This window comes from Balaenoptera borealis, assembly GCF_965194805.1.
Source record: "Balaenoptera borealis genome assembly, chromosome: 1".
Lineage (NCBI taxonomy): Eukaryota > Metazoa > Chordata > Mammalia > Artiodactyla > Balaenopteridae > Balaenoptera > Balaenoptera borealis.
The window spans coordinates 88,278,486-88,300,992 of NC_138860.1; the positions used below are offsets into that span (position 1 = coordinate 88,278,486).

Below are 22,507 nucleotides of genomic sequence, written 5' to 3' on the forward strand. Positions count from 1 at the left end.
CACTCCTGACCTGGTATAAAGGAGACAGAATTGGAGTAAGGAGAGAAGATGATGACAAAGTAAGAGTCAATCAAGAGGTCAAGGGAGGTTGCTGATTGGGGTGGAGGGCTGATGGGGATGGAATCTAGAGGGATGCTCATTGAGGACCTGAGCTCCCACAGATGGACCGAAATCTCCTCCTGGAAGGTCAGAGCAGGTCAAGGATCACCTGCACACTCTGATGACAGATGGTGATAAGTTTGGGGCGAGCTCTATGGCTCCGACTGGTGCAGTAGTTTCCTTACCTCCAAATTTGTCCTTGCCTTCTTCAAAACATCGTGTGTCCTGGTCACTGAAACAAGAAAGCAGCCCCAAAGGCAGAAATTACCAGTGGGCCCACACTTGCATTGGGTTTGTGTTCTAAAGCTTGCCTTTCTGCACACTCAGCTCGGGGTCTCCCGCTGCCCCCCCACCCCGTGTCCCCTCCTCTGCCTCCACGATTACTGATGGCACAGGAGGTTTAGAGACGTCACATCAGCCTCCCCCATCCCCTAACCTCTCTGGTCTCTGTCCATTCACAGCACAGGTGGAGAACCTGGAAGGACCCCCATTTCCTGTCCCATTCCCTGGCTGGGGGCACCCACACTGGCTGAGGATAAACTGTTCCATGCTCTCCTTCTGCTGGTTGGCGGTCTTCAGATGCTCAGCTGTGCTCTGAAGGAGACTCTCCTGTTTGGATAGTTTGGTTCTCAGTTCCAGAAGCTCCCTTTTCATGGACTCTCCCTGGGAAGAAAAACAGGCTCTCTGTCAGTGGTCAGAAGGCCTAAAGCACCCTGTGTTTGGTGGCTCTTTACAACTCCAAATAGGATTCTACAGTCTTCTCAAGTATTTTTGGAGCAGATTTCCCTCGTTAAAGCCTCTCAATCCCTCCAGCAGGTGATGGCTCAGGATGGGCTATGCGGTGGGAACACTGAGGACCTGGAAGCCCCCGTGCAGATTAGCACAGGCTACACTCCTGTTGCTGCAGAGAACCTGACTCCAGGCCACACTGAAACTCCCAGCTGTGAACAAGAGCTCAGATTTCGTGCTGACATAGTTATATCACTTAGACATCACAAGTAAGACTTGGTCGTTAGGAATATTATACCTGGATATCATGCCTGGGGAGACGGGGCTGGCCTGAGACAGTAAGTTTGTAAATATATCTGCCAACCACAAGATGGCAAAATGCTCCCTCCTTGGAATTAACATAGTTGGGTCCCCTAAAGTGTCAGCGATATTATTTGGGGGGTTAGAACCCCTGGGAGGGATCCTGAAACCTGCCTATCCAAGGTCACCAACCAGAAAGCAGTCAGAGATCTGAGAGCACCTGGGGGAGGCTGACTCTCCCCAGGCCTGACCCTGAGACACAGATGTAAGTGATTTTCTGGGGTTCCAGTGGGAGGCTACAAGAGGCTGGGTGACTCCTGGTGACATTCTGTGATCCTGCCTGACTATGTGGACCTGGAGGTGGGGATGGGCTAGGAAGGGAAAGGAGATGTTGATGTTTTAACATGGCCCTGAACTTCAGCACAGCCAAACTTCAGCAAGTTAAAGAAACGGAACATTTATGGGTTACCAGGGCTCTCGTGTCTCTGCCTCCTCCATGCCCTTTCCTTCTGCTCTTTGATTACTTATCCTGGGGGTCAGGGCCGGGTGGAGAGGGGATGGAGTCAGAGCTGCACTGAAAGCAGCCACCGCGGAGGAGAGGTCTGCCTCCATCCTGACAAAAGAACCAAGGCAAAAGGAAGGCCAGCTTATGCTACCAGGGGAGGAAAAGCGAGTATCTGCTCACCACATGCATACGCTCTGGGGAATGGGAACCTCTATCTGTGCAATGCCCTTGATCCTCTGATTTAATATGGCCCACCTTGGTTTTAGGGAAAACACTCTTCTTCCTGACGCTCACTGTTTTCTAAGTCCTCACATACTCTCTGTGCAGTAATCCATTCTTGAATTTTGCCAAGGATCCACATCAAAATTTCTTGTCTACAGTTTTTAGTATATATATTGTTTTCATCATATTACAAATAGAGCCATCTGTTCTTTCCTGGTCTTGCAGCATCCCTCTGATCTTCATGGTTTCTCAAAGACTATTGACAGGGATTCTGAGAATAAGGCTCCGGTGCTGTCAGTCATCTGGGGTGGAATCACCTGGGCCTGGCAGATTGAGCTCATTAAGGTCTGTCTGGTCTTTCCAGGCATGCAATGGTAGTTTAGAAGTTCTGCCTTCTCCCTTATCTATGACTTTTGTTATCTTCCCAAGCAGTGACCTTTCCTCTCACATCTCTTTCTCTGAGGAGGCTAATTTAGAAATAACTCTTGATGTCTCTTTCCTTTTCCACAAGCATTCTTTCATTCTGGGCTTAATCCTTTGGACAATACTCTTAGTCTTTTATGATATTCAATAAATATTTATAAGTAAAAATAATTTGTGAATTATGATATATTAATTTGATTAAATCAATCAACACTTAGGTCGGACTTAGGTCGGCTCCCCAATCCCCCCTCAGCCCACAGAGGTAACGATGCCCACCTGTGGATGCCCCCTGAATAGTGTTGGGAAAGCTCTCGAGGATGTTTTGCTGGCACCTCCAGACACAACTGTATGGTCAGACCATTCAAGATGGCTGTTCTCTTGCTCTCTGTCCATTCTCTGCTGACCAGCCCCTCCTTCACCTACATGACTATCCAATCTGCTTAATTATAGGGCTTAATCAGTAACCACCTACATGCTTGCCCCCACCCCCAGGCTCTGGTTTCCCTGGTGATTGGTGAGCCAACTTGACGTCAATTCTCCCTATAAATGGTTGCCTCCCTCACCCTTGAGTAGTGGGGATTGTTGCCTTGTTCTGCCTGCTGTTTGCCGAATACTGTGGAGTGTCGCTCCAGAACCCTTTGTTTAGGACTTGTAAGATTCTGTATCCTTTGAACGTTGTTGTTTCTGTCACTGTCTATGGACTGTTTCTTTGGTGTTGCAGCTGGGGAATTACAAGGCTTGCAGACCTGCACGGTGCAGCCCAACAATAATCGTGAGAATTAGTAACCAAAGAGGAGCCCTGAGTGTATGAGTAGGGAGGTGGTGAGGAGATATGGGGACAGCAGATCAGCATGGGAGGGACACACAGAGCTGCAGCAAAATCTGGAGAAACCTGAGAGAGTGTATAGGCCTCATGTTCCTTCCTTTCCTGGGTCCAAACTAGCTGTGAGTTGTGGGCAGGTAGAACAGGCACTAACTGGAATCTAGTTTGATAACTAATGACAGTATCTGCAGGGGGGTTGCACAGAAGTGGTGTATTTCCTAGAGCCCTTGTCCTTGGAGCCTAGGAGTCTGAGGGCCCGTGGTTGGGAATTGTCAGAAAGTAGCCCTTTCTTTTTTTTTAAATTTTATTTATTTATTTATCTATTTTTGACTGTGTTGGGTCTTCGTTTCCGTGCTAGGGCTTTCTCTAGTTGCGGCAAGTGGGGGCCACTCTTCATCGCGGTGCGCGGACCTTTCACTTTCGCGGCCTCTCTTGTTGCGGAGCACAGGCTCCAGACGCGCAGGCTCAGTAGTTGTGGCTCACGGGCCTAGTTGCTCCGCGGCATGTGGGATCTTCCCAAACCAGGGCTTGAACCCGTGTCCCCTGCATTGGCAGGCAGATTCTCAACCGCTGCGCCACCAGGGAAGCCCCAGAAAGTAGCCTTTTTTAGACTGAGAATAGCTATGGGAGTTTAGGGTTGCTGGGTCTGGGTAGCTCTGTTCTCTCCACCTTCTCTCTTGGCTTCTCTAATTGGTGACTGGTGTGGCCAGGGAGGAAAGGGATCTGGGAGTGACCACCGACCTCTGGAAGTATGACTGAGCTGAGCCTGAAGCCTCTGGTTTTCTTCCCTAAGGACTCTGTTCTCATCGTAGAGCTGAGGTGTGGACTCCAGACCCAGACTGTAGAAGTTAGAGGTGGGTCCTGTTCCAGAAAGTGCAAGCAGGCAAGTTACACATTTGGGTAACAGATGCTCTCTGTGTTGCTCATTCTGTATCTCCAAAGATACTATCCCAACCCAGCAGCAAACCCAGAGAACTCGCATCCTGGGCCTAAAGCCTGATGGGCCGAATGCCTGGCTTTCGTGCGGCTCCTCTGAGTGGGTTCTTTGCGTGCGTTATCACGTGCCCTGGCTGTAGCTGTTCAGGAGGCCCTTTCCCCTAAATAGCTGCTGCTGCGGTGTGGGCAGGACAAGGGCGTGTGGAAGGGACGGCTCCAAGTGTCAGCAGCCTGGGGGAGAGTGTGGGGAGGAAGGCCACCTCGGTAAGAGGCTGGAGGAGGCCCTGCAGACCTGGCTCTACCACTTGCCAATCACAGGACCAGGGCACAGAAGTCAGCAGGCAGATATGAGCAGATTAGGATGGATGAGAAGTCAGAGGATTCTGGGGACCAGACCTGGTTAGATCTGCCGTGAGGAAAGCTACTCTCTGAGCTCAGGCACAGCTGCAACGGGAGAATAGTACTTGCCCCCCTGCCTTGCTGACTGTAAGGAGCGAATACAGAAAAGCAGACCTCGGTGCTTTGAAGTCTGTGAAGCTCTGCCTAGGGCTTGCCCTTCCGCAGCTCCCTAATGACACAGAAGCAGGAAGCCCTGGGCCTCTCCTACCGCTTCCGCGGGCGGTGGAGCTGAGCCTGTGTTCCAGCTGCTCGCGCAGGCGGTCGTTAATGCAGATGGACTCCTCCAGGCGCTGGCGCAGGCTCCGGATCTCACCAAGGTGCTCCTCTAGCAGCTCAGCCCCTGCAGTCACCCCGCAGGGCGGGAGGAGGTGGGAGGTGGAGAATCCCGGTCACGAGTGGGGGCCATGGGGGGTGGTGGGGCTGGGCCAGTAAGATCCCTAAACGTGACCGTCCTCTCACATGGGCATCCAGGAGCTCAGCTGACTTTGTTTAAATTGGCATCAGGACAGCTGATGCTAAGCAAGCCCCATGGGCCTCCTCATACAGGGGTACGTGTAAGGGAGTTGCAAGTGTACATGTACAGCTACCAGGGTAACTGGTAAGTGTAAGGGGTTTCACATGGCTTAGAAAAATCACTGAAGACTGTGGATCTCAGTCTAGGACCTAGACAGGTGTGGCCATTTCCTGAGTTGACTTCGAGTATAATAGGGAAGGCCTCACTCTACCCTAATACCTTTCCTCTTACTGACCCTTGACTGAACATTCGTTAGCAAGGGACAGAGCCCTTCGTCCACCCTTAGAGAGAAGGCCTAAGGTAAAAGTTAGTACCTCATGTCAACTCATCCTATGTGATTAATGACTAGTACCCGATGCTTCCCTCAAATTACTTTTAATCTGGAAAAAAGAAACAGTCTGCACTGATCCAGGGATCTGAAGGCTGATGAGAGAGTTGGAGAAAACACCCTCAAGAAAACAAAAAAGATGTGGAAAAGAGCAGTGGGTGGGGTGCTAATGACCAACTACATCAACTGCCTCATTTTGCTTTGGACGCAGCCTTTTTCTGAAAATCACAATTCTCTTGCTGTTGGAACTGGGCTGCATCCCAGCATTCACCGGTACAGCTATACCTCTCCAGCTGGTAAGATGTCTCTCAGGCCTGACCAGGAGGCTTTGGAGGGAGAGGGAGAGTTTGAATTGGGTTTTGTACACAGGATTTATGTAAGGGGTAGGGATCTGTGTAGAAATAGCACCACCACCACCCCCCTTTCTGTAACAACTCCTGATTGATGGAAGAATGTTCTGTGACTGTTCATCCCTGGCATTCTGGAAGGGTCTGAGAGTGGGCTGCGAGGGGACCAGGATGCAGGGACAGAGAAGGATGAATGTGACAGCACAGAGGTAGCCGCTGACTTTCTCATACCCTTGCTCAGCGCCGAGGCCCTGGGCACAGAGGATAACGGATGAACTTAGGAAGGACTGAGCACTGCTAGGGCCCTTTCCTTTTATCCCCACTCTGTGAGCCAGAGACTAGAGGAGAAATGGAAAACACTACCCAGATAGGAAAGGCATGGATCCTAACCGAGATTTCATTTCACTGGCTGACCTGCTCGGCTTTGTGCTTTACCTGTGGGTTTGGAGTTAAGCTGGTACATGGGGGAGCCTGAAGACGGTTCCCCAGATATGCTCCCTTTCTGAGGCCTCATCATGTCCCACTGGCCTCTGCTGCCCAAGTACCCAGGCTCGAGGATGCTGCCTAGTTCTTTGGTGCCCCTCAGAGGAGAGAGGGGCTGGGCAGGGTTGAGGTAGTGGGAAGAGCTGGCTTCTAAATGGTTGGTCGGCAATGTGGCTGGGGAAGCAGGATGAACATTGCTGACACCTGGGCAGAAAGAAACATGAATGAGAAGCAGTATCAGAACAGAAGGATTGGCAAGGAAGCATGTGATTGCTAAGAACAGACACTAAAGGGGACACGTGGGCTATCAGAGGTCCCAGTCTGCTGTGAAATACCAATTAGATGAGGATTCCCATCCTAGAGGCTATAACCTTTCACCCCTTGTATTTGCTAGCATGAGACACCAAGAGGTAGGGGATGAATAACGTATCAGAAAGTCACCAGTGTACACAAAAGGGAAGTCCAGTGGCCCTAATCCTGGCTCCTGTGATAATTCCTCATGATAGAATCCAGGGAAGTTCCAGAAGTAGAACTCACTGGGAAAATCAGAGGTTAAGAGTGTGATGGACCATAGCATTGAGCACACCTGTGAATGGGAATATTTGTGTCCCTATGAGTACTTGCTGTACCCAGAGCTAAACTGCCAGTTTTTTGGTTTTCCTTTGGGGTTGTCAGAAGAGAAAGGGGGTATAAATCCAGCTAAACGTGGTGGCCCCAGTTACTCCAGAGTGAGGAACTTCTTTGCTGAGGCTGGGGGAGGTGCTAGGTAAGGCAAGAGGTGATTTCATTCTTACCCAACATGATTCCATGAACTGAAATATGTCATCACTCATGTCTAAAGAATCATGAACACTCTTCCATGGGGGAGAGAGGACCTTTCATTTCATAGACTGAGGCTTTCATAGATCCTATGAAATCATGGGCCTTCCCATTATCTCTGCTTCTATGTAAAAAGAAGCCCAACTTGGGGGAGAGAGGGAAAGGGGTGAACAGGGCCATAGTTTAGGATATTCACATCCAGAAAACTACTTTCTTCCAGGGATTATCAATATGGGCAGCAGAGTAAACAGGTAGCTCCACCTAAGAAATAGGAGCGAGGAGTGAGGAGTGAAGTCATGGATTAAGTGTTCAGTGGCTTTTATGGCCAAATATGTTGCTAAGGTTTCTTCCAAAATAATGTATTCTTATGCATTTGCTCATTTGCAACTCCAAAGGCCCAAAGCCATATTTCCCTGTTGCCTTGTGGTCCTTGTCATCATCTTCAGTCAATTTAACCTGTAAATTGAAGGTCTCTATATCATTACATAATCTTAGAGACAGAAATATATGTACAGCTTGTCTACCTGAAAAGACTCCTGTTTCTCTGGACCAGTGGAGTTGAGCAGCGCTCTTTTGTTCTCAACAAGTCATCTCAGATTTTTTTTCTAGACAATGATGATTTTTCTATTCATGGTAACATTTTTATAAAGAACATATACTACCTTAGTTGAGTCCTATTGAGAAAATGGTTCCCATTGTACAAGTAGTACAAAATAAATCATCGCTCTCAACTAGCTTTTCCCCACTGGGCAAGTTCTGGCCAACACTTCAGGGGTTTTTTTTTTTTTTTTTTTATAAAGCAGGTAGGCTTTTTCTTTTCTTTTTTTTTTTTTTTAATTAATTAATTAATTTATTTTTGGCTGTGTTGGATCTTCGTTTCTGTGCGAGGGCTTTCTCTAGTTGTGGCAAGCGGGGGCCACTCTTCATCGCGGTGCGTGGGTCTCTCACTGTCGCGGCCTCTCTTGTTGCGGAGCACAGGCTCCAGACGCGCAGGCTCAGTAGTTGTGGCTCTCGGGCCCAGTTGTTCCGTGGCATGTGGGATCTTCCCAGACCAGGGCTAGAACCCGTGTCCCCTGCATTGGCAGGCAGATTCTCAACCACTGGGCCACCAGGGAAGCCCCAGAGGTTTTTAATAAGTTTGGTAATAATTGCTTAATATATGGTCTTAAGGTTATTTTTAGTAACACTTCAAATAGATTAGTGCAATGTGACTTTGGGCAAGTCACTTAACTTTTTTTAGGTTTCAATGATCTCAGTTTAGGAAGAATTTGGTTACCTGTTTTTTTCTGCTACAGATACACTTTTGAGTTTCCCCACACAGCAGTGTCATCCCTCAGTTTATATGGGAGTTGTGATGGAGGTGGGGCCCCAACTTTGAAAAGCAATCTGCTCACTCCTTCCTTCACTTAGTCATGAATGCTTAGTGGAACACTTGGAAATTGTGGCCATTGCCACCCTTGTGAAACCACCAGCCTAGCCAATCCCAGCAGAGTTATAGTGAACACATATCAGGGGAACTTCCCACATTTCAGGCTCACAAACCATGGGATGACGTAAGTTAGAAGATGACTCTCTGTCTTGCCCCCATCTCTCTTCCTGACCCCAGCTGCTGTGCCTCTAAACATTATTGTAACTGTGTGGAATATATCCTTTCCACCCCTGATCATGGCTTATATTTCCCCATGTACATCTGAAACACAACCACAGGTTCCTGGCATGTGCCAATGCAGGTAGATCCAGCACCTGTTGCATAGAAACTGCCCTTGCATCTTCTCCTGTTGAATATACCGGTTGTCCAAAGGCAGATAAAAGTAACATCAGATTTACTACATGTATTCAAGGAGACATATGTGAAACTTTTAAATGCCTTTGACAAGTAGGAAAGAGATCCTATGGAATTGTAATGAAATTCATAAGTTACGTATAGAGTTTAATTCTCATAGAAACTTAAAAAAAAAAACTACAGTCAACAGAAGAGGAAGTAGGGGGTTAGGCATGCCAAAACCGACTTCAAGTTGTATGAAACCCAATATGTTGCCAGGGAGGGAATTTGAGTCAACATTATAATGGGATATATCAAGAATAATAAAGTTGGGAGAAATATACCCTTGCTAAATTAACTAGTCATGAGCATAAGCGAAGTAGAGTATTATTCTCAAATTGTCTCCACGCTCAGAAGTATATGAAAGATTGGTACAGACTAAAAGAAGAATGTGTAAAATTTTACATTTTTCTTTGAGGAAAAGCACCAAGGACAATTCAAATAGAAACAGACTGATGAATGACCTGAATATAGCCCTCAATAAATGAAAGCTACTGGGAAATATTGCTGCCTTGTTGGTTTTCTCTGTACACACAAGACTGAACAAGGAGAAATTCTCAGATTTTAGAGTGTTTGCAAGGATCAGAAATTGCAGGAAGCCAGAAATTGCAAGGGGCTGTAGGGAAGGATGGTCTCCTTCATTGGAGACCTTCAGAGAGGAGCTAAAGAGCCTTTACTCTGACTTATTGAGCCTTGTTCTCTGCGGCCAGCATTCTAAGGTGATGTGGGGTCTGATAAAACTTCCTGACTTACAAGGTGTATCTCAGGGGGCTGCATTTAAACCAGAAGAATCACAGTCTTTTCATTTCCAGCATGATTCAAAAACACCTTTGTTTTCATTAGAGTTATTCACTGTTGCTTGTTTCTCTTCTCACACACTTTTGGATCCTTCACTTCCACCTCATGGCTGTACCTCTCTTTGTCCTCCCACCCACAAATGGCTCCAGAGCTCACATGGCTGAGGAAGCAGTTATCTGTATACCATTCCCTAGGGCTGACTCTTCACTTAGGAGCTGCTTGTGCTGCCATGTTCAGATACGACCTCTTTGTCACCTGACCTCTTTATATATTTTTTTAAATTTTAGTATATATTTTTTATAATATTGTGTTTCAGGTGTACAGAAAAGTTATTCAGTTATACATATATATTTTTTCAGATTCTTTTCCATTATAGGTTATTACAAGTTATTGAATATAGTTCCCTGTGCTATACAGTAAAACCTTGTTGTTTATTTTATATATAGTAGTGTATATCTGTTAATCCCAAGCTCCTAATTTATCCCTTTGGTAAATTTATCACTTATTTCCCCTTTGGTAACTATAAGTTTGTTCCTATGTGAGTCTATTTCTGTTTTGTGAATAAATTCATTTGTATTATTTTTTTAGATTCCACATATAAGTGATATCATATAATTGTCTTTCTCTGACTTCACTTAGTATGATAATCTCTAGGTTCATCTCTTGCTGCAAATGGCAATATTTCATTCTTTTTTATGACTGACTGATTTCCATTGTGTATATATTTTATGTACCACATCTTCTTTATCCATTCATCTGTTGATGGATACTTAGGTTGCTTCTGTGTCTTGTCTATTGTAAATAGTGCTTCCATGAACATTGGGATGCAAGTATCTTTTCAAATAGGGTTTTTGTCATTTCTGAACATACACCAAGGATTGGGGTTGCTGGATCATATGGTAACTCTATTTTACTTTTTAAAGGAACCCATATTGTTTTCCATAGTGGCTGCACCAATTTTCATTCCCACCAACAGTGTAGGAGTCCCTTTTCTTCACACCCTCTCCAGCATTTAATATTTGTAGACTTTTTGGTGATGGCCATTCTGACCAGTGTGAGGTGATACCTCATTGTAGTTTTGATTTGCATTTCTCTAATAATTAGCAGTGTTGAGCATCTTTTCATGTGCTTCTTGACCATCTGTATGTCTTCTTTGGAGAAATGTCTATTTAGATCTTCTGCCCATTTTCCCATTGGGTTGTTTGGTTTTTTTTGATATTGAGATGCATGAGCTGTTTGTATATTTTGGAGATTAATCCCTTGTCGATCACATTGTTTGCAAATATTTTCTCCCAGTCCGTAGGTTGTCTTTTCATTTTGTGTATGATTTCCTTTGCTGTGCAAAAGGAAATGGGATCCATTAGGTCCCATTTCTTTATTTTTGTCTTTATTTTCACTACTCTAGGAGGTGGATCCAAAAAGATATTGCTGCAATTTATGTCAAAGAGTGTTCTTCCTATGTTTTCCTCTAAGAGTTTTATAGTATCTGGCCTTACATTTAGATCTTTAATCCATTTAGAGTTTATTCTTGTGAATGGTGTTAGAGAGTGTTCTAATATCATCCTTCTACATGTAGCTGTCCAGTTTTCCCAGCACTACTTAATGAAGAGACTGTCTTTTCTCCATTGTATATTCTTGCCTCCTTTGTCATAGATTAGTTGACCGTAGGTGCTTGGGTTTATCTCTGGACTTTCTATCTTGTTCCATTGATGTATATTTCTGTTTTTGTGCCAGTACCAAACTGTTTTGATTACTGTAGCTTATTACAGTAATATTAATCAATAATATTGCTGATTATTATAGTCTCAAGATGGGGAGCCTGATTCCTCCAGATTCTTTTTTCTTTCTCAAGATTGCTTTGGCTATTTGGGGTCTTTTGTGTTTCCATACAAATTACAAAAATTTTGTTCTAATTCTGTGAAAAACGGCATTGGTAATTTGATAGCAATTGCATTGAATCTACAGATTGCTTTGGGTAGTATAGTAATTTTGACAATATTGATTCTTCCAGTCCAAGAACATGGTATATCTTATGATCTGTTTGTGTCATCTTCGATTTCTTTCATCAGTGTGTTAGATTTCAGAATACAGATCTTTTACCTCCTTAGGTAAGTTTATTCCTAGGTATTTTATTCTTGTTGATGTGATGGTAAATGGAAATTTCTCTTTGTGATCTTTCATTGTTAGTGTATAGAAATGTAAGAGATTCCTGTGTATTAATTTTGTATCCTGAAACTTTACCGAATTCACTGATGAGCTCTAGTAGTTTTCTGGTAGCATCTTTAGGATTTTCTATGTATGGTATCCTGTTGTCTGCAAACACTGACACTTTTACTTCTTCTTTTCCAATTTGGATTCCTTTTATTTCTTCTTCTCTGATTGCTGTGGCTAGGACTTCCAAAACTATGTTGAGTAATAGTGGTGAGAGTGGACATCCTTGTCTTGTTCCTGGTCTAAGAGGAAATGATTTGTTTTTCACCATTGAGAATGAAGATACCTGTGGGTTTGTCATATATGCCCTTTGTTATGTTGAGATAGGTTCCCTCTATGCCCACTTTCTGGAGAGTTTTTAGTATAAATGGGTATTGAATTTTGTCAAAAGCTTTTTCTGTATCTACTGAGATGATCATATTGTTTTTATTCTTCAGTTTGTTAATGTGGTGTGTCACATTGATTGATTTGCGTATATTGAAGAATCCTTGCATCCTTGGGATAAATCCCACTTGATCATGGTGTTTGATCCTTTAAATGTGTTGTTGGATTTGGCTTGCTAGTATTTTGTTGAGTGTTTTTGTGTCTATGTTCACCAGTGATGTTGGCCTGTAATTATCTTTTTTGTGATATTCTGTCTGGTTTTGGTATCAGGGTGATGGTGGCCTCATAGTTGAGCTTGGGTGTGTTCCTTCCTCTGCAATTTTTTGGAATAGTTTCAGAAGGATAGGTGTTAACACTTCTCTAAATGTTTGACAGAATTTGCCTGTGAAGCCATCTTGTCCTGGACTTTTGTTTGTTGAAAGTTTTTAAGACAGTTTCCATTTCAGTACTTGTTATTGGTCTGTTCATATTTTCTATTTCTTCCTGGTTCAGTCTTGGAAGATTGTACCTTTCTAAGAATTTGTTCATTTCTCCTAGGTGTACATTTTATTGGCATGTAGTTGTTTGTAGAAATCTCTTGTGATCCTTCGTATTTCTGTGCTGTCAGTTGTTATATCTTTTTCATTTCTAATTTTATTGATTTGAGCCCTCTCCTTTTTTTTCTTCTTCATAAGTCTAGCTAAAAGTTTATCAATTTTGTTTATCTTTTCAAAGAACAGATTTTCATTTCATTGATCTTTTCTATTGTTTTCTTTGTCTCTATTTCATTTATTTCTGCTTTGATCTTTATGATTTCTTTCTTTCTTCTAACTTTGGGTTTTGTTTGTTCTTCTTTCTCTAGTTGCTTTAGGTGTAAGTCTAGGTTGTTTATCTGAGATTTTTCTTGTTTCCTGAGGTAAGATTGTATTGCTATAAACTTCCTTCTTAGAACTGCTTTTGCTGCATCCCATAGGTTTTGGATCATTCTGTTTTCATGCCATTTTTCTCTAGGTATTTTTATTATTATTTTTATTTATTTATTTTTTTCATCACGAAAGCCAGGGTCTTTATTTAATCTAGCTGAAACTACATCAATGTGGCTGTTTTCTTCTTTCAAAAGCATTTCATGAACTACATTTCATGAGCAAACTACTGTGTGCATATATTTCTTTAAATCAGCATTTTCTAGATATTCATCTTAAATCAAATACCCCCAAAATCAGAACAAAGATACCATAAACTGGGTGGTTAAACAACAGAAATCTATTTCTCATACTTCTGGAGACTAGAAATCCAAGAACAAGATGCTGGCTGATTCAGTTCCTGGTGAGGACTCTCTTCCTGGCTTGAAGATGGCTGCCTTCTTCCTGTGTCCTCACATGGCAGAGAGAGAGGGAGCAAACTCTCTGGCGTCTTTTTTTTTTTTTTAATCAGTCATCAATTTTATACACATCAGTGTATACATGTCAATCCCAATCGCCCAATTCAGCACACCACCATCCCCACCCCACCACTGTTTTCCCCCCTTGCTATCCATACGTTTGTTCTCTACATCTGTGTCTCAATTTCTGCCCTGCAAACTGGTTCATCTGTACCATTTTTCTAGGTTCCACATACATGCGTTAATATATGATATTTGTTTTTCTCTTTCTGACTTACTTCACTCTGTATGACAGTCTCTAGATCCATCCACGTCTCAACAGATGACTCAAATTCGTTCCTTTTTATGGCTGAGTAATATTCCATTGTATATATGTACCACATCTTCTTTATCCATTCATCTGTCGATGGGCATTTAGGTTGCTTCCATGACCTGGCTATTGTAAATAGTGCTGCAATGAACATTGGGGTGCATGTGTCTTTTTGAATTACGGTTTTCTCTGGGTATATGCCCAGTAGTGGGATTGCTGGGTCATATGGTAATTCTATTTTTGTTTTTTAAGGAACCTCCATATTGTTCTCCATAGTGGCTGTATCAATTTACATTCCCACCAACAGTGCAAGAGGGTTCCCTTTTCTCCACACCCTCTCCAGCATTTGTTGTTTGTAGATTTTCTGATGATGCCCATTCTAACTGGTGTGAGGTGATACCTCATTGTAGTTTTGATTTGCATTTCTCTAATAATTAGTGATGTTGAGCATCTTTTCATGTGCTTTGTGGCCGTCTGTATGTCTTCTTTGGAGAAATGTCTATTTAGGTCTTCTGCCCATTTTTGGATTGGGGTGTTTGTTTCTTTAATATTGAGCTGAATGAGCTGTTTATATATTTTGGAGATTAATCCTTTGTCCGTTGATTCATTTGCAAATATTTTCTCCTATTCTGAGGGTTGTCTTTTCGTCTTGTTTATGGTTTCCTTTGCTGTGCAAAAGCTTTGAAGTTTCATTAGGTCCCATTTGTTTATTTTTGTTTTTATTTCCATTACTCTAGGAGGTGGATCAAAAAAGATCTTGCTGTGATTTATATCAAAGAGTGTTCTTCCTATGTTTTCCTCTAAGACTTTTATAGTGTCAGGTCTTACATTTAGGTTTCGAATCCATTTTGAGTTTATTTTTGTGTATGGTGTTAGGGAGTATTCTAATTTCATTCTTTTACATGGAGTTGTCCAGTTTTCCCAGCACCACTTATTGAAGAGACTGTCTTTTCTCCATTGTATATCTTTGTCTCCTTTGACATAGATTAGTTGACCATAGGTGTGTGGATTTATCTCTGGGCTTTCTATCTTGTTCCATTGATGTATGTTTCTGTTTTTGTGCCAGTACCATATTGTCCTGATTACCGTAGCTTTGTAGTATAGTCTGAAGTCAGGGAGTCTGATTCCTCCAGCTCCATTTTTTTCCCTCAAGACTGCTTTGGCTATTCGGGGTCATTTGTGTCTCCATACAAATTTTAAGATGATTTGTTCTAGTTCCGTAAAAAATGCCATTAGTAATTTGATAGGGATTGCATTGAATCTGTAGATTGCTTTGGATAGTATAGTCATTTTCACAATATTGATTCTTCCAATCCAAGAACATGGTATCATCTCTCCATCTGTTGGTATCATCTTTAATTTCTTTCATCAGTGTCTTATAGTTTTCTGCATACAGGTCTTATGTCTCCCTAGGTACGTTTATACCTAGGTATTTTATTCTTTTTGTTGCAATGGTAAATGGGAGTGTTTCCTTAATTTCTCTTTCAGATTTTTCATCATTAGTTTATAGGAATGCAAGAGATTTCTGTGCATTAATTTTGTATCCTGCAACTTTACCATATTCATTAATTAGCTCTAGCAGTTTTCTGGTGGCAGTTTTAGGATTCTCTATGTATAGTATCATGTCATCCGCAAACAGTGACAGTTTTACTTCTTCTTTTCCAATTTGTATTCTTTTTATTTCTTTTTCTTCTCTGATTGCTGTGGCTAGGACTTCCAAAACTATGTTGAATAACAGTGGTGAGAGTGGACATCCATGTCTCGTTCCTGATCGTAGAGGAAATGCTTTCAGTTTTTCACCATTGAGAATGATGTTTGCTGTGGGTTTGTCGTATATGGCCTTGATTATGTTGAGGTAGGTTCCCTCTATGCCCACTTTCTGGAGAGTTTTTATCATAAATGGGTGTTGAATTTTGTCAAAAGCTTTTTCTGCATCTATTGAGATGATCATATGGTTTTTATTCTTCAAATTGTTAATATGGTGTATCACATTGATTGATTTGCGTATATTGAAGAATCCTTGCATCCCTGGGATAAATCCCACTTGATCGTGGTGTATGATCCTTTTAATGTGTTGTTGGATTCTGTTTGCTAGTATTTTGTTGAGGATTTTTGCATCTATATTCATCAGTGATATTGGTCTGTAATTTTCTTTTCTTGTAGTATCTTTGTCTGGTTTTGGTATCAGGGTGATGGTGGCCTCATAGAATGAGTTTGGGAGTGTTCCTTCCTCTGCAATTTTTTGGAAGAGTTTGAGAAGGATCAGCGTTAGCTCTTCTCTAAATGTTTGATAGAATTCTCCTGTGAAGCCATCTGGTCCTGGACTTTTGTTTGTTGGAAGATTTTTAATCACAGTTTCAATTTCATTGCTTGTGATTTGTCTGTTCATATTTTCTGTTTCTTTCTGGTTCAGTCTTGGAAGGTTATACCTTTCTAAGAATTTGTCCATTTCTTCCAGGTTGTCCATTTTATTGGCATAGAGTTGCTTGTAGTAGTCTCTTAGGATGCCTTGTAGTTCTGCTGCGTCTGTTGTAACTTCTCCTTTTTCATTTCTAATTTTATTGATTTGAGTCCTCTCCCTCTTTTTCTTGATGAGTCTGGCTAATGGCTTATCAATTTTGTTTATCTTCTCAAAGAACCAACTTTTAGTTTTATTGATCTTTGCTATTGTTTTCTTTGTTTCTATTTCATTTATTTCTGCTCTGATCTTTATGATTTCTTTCCTTCTGCTAACTTTGGGTTTTGTTTGTTCTTCTTTCTCTAGTTCCTTTAGGTGTAAGCTTAGATTGTTTACTTGAGATTTTTCTTGTTTGTTTAGGTAGGCTTGTATAGCTATAAACTTCCCTCTTAGAACTGCTTTTGCTGCATCCCATAGGTTTTGGATAGTCATGTTTTCATTGTCATTTGTCTCTAGGTATTTTTTGATTTCCTCTTTGATTTCTTCAGTGATCTCTTGGTTATTTAGTAACGTATTGTTTAGCCTCCATGTGTTTGTGCTTTTCACGTTTTTTTCCCTGTAATTCATTTCTAATCTCATAACGTTGTGGTCAGAAAAGATGCTTGATATGATTTCAATTTTCTTAAATTTACTGAGGCTTGATTTGTGACCCAAGATGTGATCTATCCTGGAGAATGTTCCGTGTGCACTTGAGAAGAACGTGTAATCTGCTGTTTTTGGATGGAATGTCCTATAAATATCAATTAAATTTATCTGGTCTATTGTGTCATTTAAAGCTTCTGTTTCCCTGTTTATTTTCATTTTGGATGATCTGTCCATTGGCATAAGTGAGGTGTTAAAGTCCACCACTATTATTGTGTTACTGTTGATTTCCTCTTTTATAGCTGTTAGCAGTTGCCTTATGTATTGAGGTGCTCCTACGTTTGGTGCATATATATTTATAATTGTTATATCTTCTTCTTGGATTGATCCCTTGATCGTTATGTAGTGTCCTTCCTTGTCTCTTGAGACATTCTTTATTTTAAAGTCTATTTTATCTGATATGAGTATAACTACTCCAGCTTTCTTTTGATTTCCATTTGCATGGAATATCTTTTTCCATCCCCTCACTTTCAGTCTGTATGTGTCCCTAGGTCTGAAGTGGGTCTCTTGTAGACAGCATATATATGGGTCTTGTTTTTGTATCCATTCAGCAGGTCTGTGTCTTTTGGTTGGATCATTTAATCCATTCACGTTTAAGGTAATTATCGATATGTATGTTCCTATGACCATTTTCTTAATTGTTTTGGGTTTGTTTTTGTAGGTCCTTTTTTTCTCTTGTGTTTCCCACTTAGAGAAGTTCCTTTAGCATTTGTTGTAGAGTTGGTTTGGTGGTGCTGAATTCTCTTAGCTTTTGCTTGTCTGTAAAGCTTTTGATTTCTCCATCAAATCTAAATGAGATCCTTGCTGGGTAGAGTAATCTTGGTTGTAGGTTCTTCCCTTTCATCACTTTAAGTATATCATGCCACTCCCTTCTGGCTTGCAGAGTTTCTGCTGAGAAATCAGCTGTTAACCTTATGGGAGTTCCCTTGTATGTTATTTGTCATTTTTCCCTTGCTGCTTTCAATAATTTTTCTTTGTCCTTAATTTTTGCCAATTTGATTACTGTGTGTTTCTCCTTGGGTTTATCCAGTATGGGACTCTGCGCTTCCTGGACTTGGATGGCTATTTCCTTTCCCATGTTAGGGAAGTTTTCCACTATAATCTCTTCAAATATTTTCTCGGGTCCTTTCTCTCTCTCTTCTCCTTCTGGGACCCCTATAATGCGAATGTTGTTGTGTTTAATGTTGTCCCAGAGGTCTCTTAGGCTGTCTTCATTTCTTTTCATTCTTTTTTCTTTAGTCTATTCCACAGCAGTGAATTCCACCATTCTGTCTTCTAGGTCACTTATACGTTCTTCTGCCTCAGTTATTCTGCTATTGATTCCTTCTAGTGTAGTTTTCATTGCAGTTATTTTATTGTTCATCTCTGTTTGTTTGTTCTTTAATTCTTCTAGATCTTTGTTAAATATTTCTTGCATATTCTTGATCTTTGCCTCCATTTTTTCCCTGAGGTCCTGGATCATCTTCACTATCATTACTTTTTGAATTCTTTTTCTGGAAGGTTGCCTATCTCCACTTCATTTAGTTGTTTTTCTGGGGTTTTATCTTGTTCCTTCATGTGGTATATAGCTCTCTGCCTTTTCATCTTGTCTATCTTTCTGTGAATGTGGTTTTTGTTCCACAGGCTGCAGGATTGTAGTTTTTCTTGCTTCTGCTGTCTGCCCTCTGGTGGTTGAGGCTATCTAAGAGGCTTGATGGGAGGCTCTGGTGGTGGGTAGAGCTGACTGTTGCTGTGGTGGTCAGAGCTCAGTAAAACTTTAATCCACTTGACTGTTGATGGGTGGGTCTGGGTTCCCTCCCTGTTGGTTGTTTTGCCTGAGGCAACCCAACACTGGAGCCTACCTGGGCTCTTTGGTGGGGCTAATGACAGACTCTGGGAGGGCTCACGCCAAGGAGTACTTCCCAGAACTTCTGCTGCCAGTGTCCTTGTTCCCATGGTGAAACAGAGCCACACCCCACCTCTGCAGGAGACCGTCCAACACTAGCAGGTAGGTCTGGTTCAGTCTCCCCCGGGGTCACTGCTCCTTCCTCTGGGTCCCAATGCACACACTATTTTGTGTGCGCCCTCCAATAGTGGGGTCTCTGTTTCCCCCAGTCCTGTCGAAGTCCTGCAATCAATTCCCACTAGGCTTCAAAGTCCGATTCTCTATGAATTCCTCCTCCCATTGCTGGACCCCCAGGTTGGGAAGCCTGACGTGGGGCTCAGAACCTTCACTCCAGTTGGTGGACTTCTGTGGTATAAGTGTTCGCCAGTCTGTGAGTCACCCACCCACCAGTTACGGGATTTGATTTTACTCTGATTGCGCCCCTCCTACCGTCTCATTGTGGCTTCTCCTTTGTCTTTGGATGTGGGGTATCTTGTTTGGTGAGTTCCAGTGTCTTCGTGTCAGTGATTGTCTAGCAGCTAGTTGTGATTCTGGTGTTCTCACAAGAGGGAGTGAGAACATGTCCTTCTACTCCGCCCTCTTGGTACCTCCTCTGGTGTCTCTCTAGGTATTTTAAAATTTACTCTTTAATTTCTTCAGTGATCCATTGGTTGTTTAGTAACATATTGTTTAGCCTGCATGTGTTTGTTTTTTACAGTTTTTTTTCCTGTAATTTACCTCTAATGTCATAGAGTTGTGGTTGAAAAAGATATGACTCCAATTTTCTTAAGTTTACTGAGGCTTGATTTGTGGCCCAAGATGTAATCTATCCTGAAGAATGTTACTTGTGCACTTGAGAAGAAAGTGTGTTCTGCTGCTTTAGTATGGAATGATCTAAAAATATCAATTAATTCCATTTGGTCTAATTTGTCATTTTAGTCTGTGTGTTTCCTTGTTAATTTTCTGTCCAGATGCTCTGTCCACTGGTGTAATTTGGGTGTTAAAGTCCCCCACTATTATTGTGTTACTGTCAATTACCCCTTTTATGGCTGTTAGCATTTGCCTTATGTACTGAGGTGCTCCTATGTTGGGTGCATATATATTAACAATTGTTATGTCTTCTTCTTGGACTGAGCCCTTGATCATTATGTAGTGTCCTTCCTTGTCTCTTGTAATAGTCTTTATTTTTTATTTATTTAAAAAAATTTTCTGCTCCCCCAGCTTTATTGAGATATAATTGACATATAATATTGTGTAAGTTTAAGGTATATAATGTGATGATTTGATACATGTACATATTGTGATATTTTTAGCACATAATGTTGATGCATCCTTCACCTCTCATAATCACAATTTTTTGATTGGTCTTATGGTGAGAATATTTAAGATTTACTGTCTTAGCAGCTTTCAATATACAATACAGTATTAGTAACTAAAGTCACTATGCTATACATTAGATTCCCAGAACTTTTTCATTGTGTAGCTGGCAGTTTAGGTTTAGATTATGTCCATATCTTGGCTATTGTGAATAATGCTGTAATAAACATGCGAGTGCATATATTTCTTTTATACCTTGTTTTCACTTCTTTGGGCTACATACCCAGAAGTGGAATTGCTGGGTCATGTGGTAGTTCTGTTTTAAATTTTTTGAGGTACCTCCACACTGTTTTCCATAATGGCTGAACCAGTTTACATTCCCACCAACAGTGCACAATTGTTCCCTTTTCTCCAACATTTGTTATTTGTCATCTTTTTGATGATAACCATTCTCACAGGTATGAGGGGATATCTCATTGTGGTTTTGATTTGCATTTCCCTGATAATTAGTGATGTTGAACATCTTTTCATGGACCCATTGGCCATTTGGATGTCTTCTTTTGAAAAATGTCTATTCAAGTCCTCTGCCCACTTTTATTTTATTTTATTTTTAACATCTTTATAGGAGTATAATTGCTTTACAATGGTGTGCTAGTTTCTGCTGTATAGCAAAGTGAATAGCTATATGTATACATATATCCCCATATCCCCTCCCTCTTGCGTCTCCCTCCCACCCTCCCTATATTAAAGTCTATTTTGTCTGATATGAGTATTGGTACTCCAGCTTTCTTTTGATTTCCGTTTGCATGGGATATCTTTTTCCATCCCCTCACTTTCAGTCTGCATGTGTCCCTAGGTCTGAAGTGAGTGTCTTGTAGACAGCATACATACCAGTCTTGTTTTTCATCCATTCAACCAGTCTATGTCTTTTGGAGCATTTAATCCATTTACATTTAAGGTAATTATTGGTATGTATGTTCCTATTGCCATTTTCTTAATTGTTTTGGATTTGTTTTTATCAGTGTTCTTTCTTCCCTTCTCTTGTTCTCTTCTCTTGTGGTTTGATGACTATCTTCAGTGTTGTGTTTGGGTTGCTTTATCTTTTTTGTGTGTGTATCTATTGTAGATTTTTGGTTTGCAGTTCCCATGAGGTTTTGATATAGCAGTCTACATATGTACAAAGTTGTTTCAAGTTGCTGGTCTCTTACTTCCAAATGCAATTCCCATTTCCTGCATTTGTACTCTCCTCTTCTCATGGTTGCTGGTTTTGATATCATTTTGTGCCTGGATGATTTTCTATTATTACTTTATGTTTGCCTTCACTAGTGAGCTTTCCCATTTGTGATTTTCTTGTTTCTAGTTGTGCCCTCTTTTTTTCCCCTCCTAGAGAAGTTCCTTTAGCATTTGTTGTAAGCCTGGTTTGGTGGTACTGAATTCTTTTAGCTTTTGCTTGTCTGTAGAGCTTTCGATTTCTCTGTCAAATCCGAACAAGAGCCTTGCTGGGTAGAGTATTCTTGGTTGTAGGTTTTTCCCTTTCATCACTTTAAATATATCATGCCACTCTTTTCTGGCCTGCAGAGTTTCTGCTGACAAATCAGCTGATAACTTTACGGGGATTCCCTTGTATGTTATTTCTTGCTTTTCCATTGTTGCTTTTTATATATTTTTTTGTATTTATTTTTTGTCAGTTTGATTAATATGTGTCTTGGCACGTTCCTCCTTGGGTTTATCCTGTATGGGACTTTCTGCACTTCCTAGACTTGAGTGACTGTTTCCTTTCCCATGTTAGGGAAGTTTTTGGCTATACTTTTTTCAAGTATAGTCTTAGGTCCTTTCCCTTTCACTTCTCCTTCTTGGACCCCTATATTGTGAATGTTGGTGCATTTACTGTTGTCCCCAAAGTCTCTTATGCTGTCCTCATTTCTTTTCATTTTTTCTTCTTTATTCTGTTCTGTGGCAGTGATTTCCACCACTCTGTTTTCCAGCTCAATTATTCGTTCTTCTGCCTCAGTTATTTGGCTATTGATTCCTTCCAGTGTATTTTTCATTTCAGTTATTGTGTTGTTTGTCTCCATTTGTTTGTTCTTTAAATCTTCTTTCTCTTTGTTAGACATTTATTTTATCTTTCCAGTCTGTGCCTCAATTCATTTTCTGAGATTTTGAATCATATTTACTACCATTACTCTGAATTCTTTTTCAGGTAGCTTCCCTATCTCCTCTTCATTTAGTTGTTCTTGTGGGTTTTTATCTTGCTCCTTTGTCTGCAACATATTTCTCCGTCATCTCATTTTGTCTGACTTTTCTATGTTTGTGGTCTCTTTTGCAAAGGCTGCAGGATCATAGTTCCTCTTGTTTCTGGTGTCTGTGCCTCGTGGGTGAGGTTGGTCCAGGGGCTTGTGTAGGCGTCCTGGTGG

The 22,507-nt window shown here is 41.5% G+C and overlaps 1 protein-coding gene across 1 annotated transcript; it reads right to left on the reverse strand.

The window, feature by feature from the left end:
* Nucleotides 1-284: 284 nt before the first annotated feature.
* LOC309607590 (myomegalin) lies at nt 285-6,909 on the reverse strand (the record flags this gene model as incomplete). The annotated part of the gene is made up of 5 exons (XM_082346293.1): nt 285-331; nt 624-3,962; nt 4,645-4,776; nt 6,061-6,312; nt 6,903-6,909. The coding sequence occupies 4 exons, from the start codon at nt 6,907-6,909 to the stop codon at nt 3,733-3,735; spliced, it is 621 nt and encodes a 206-aa protein (XP_082202419.1). The 3' UTR covers nt 285-331; nt 624-3,732.
* Between the last annotated feature and the right edge of the window lie 15,598 nt (nt 6,910-22,507).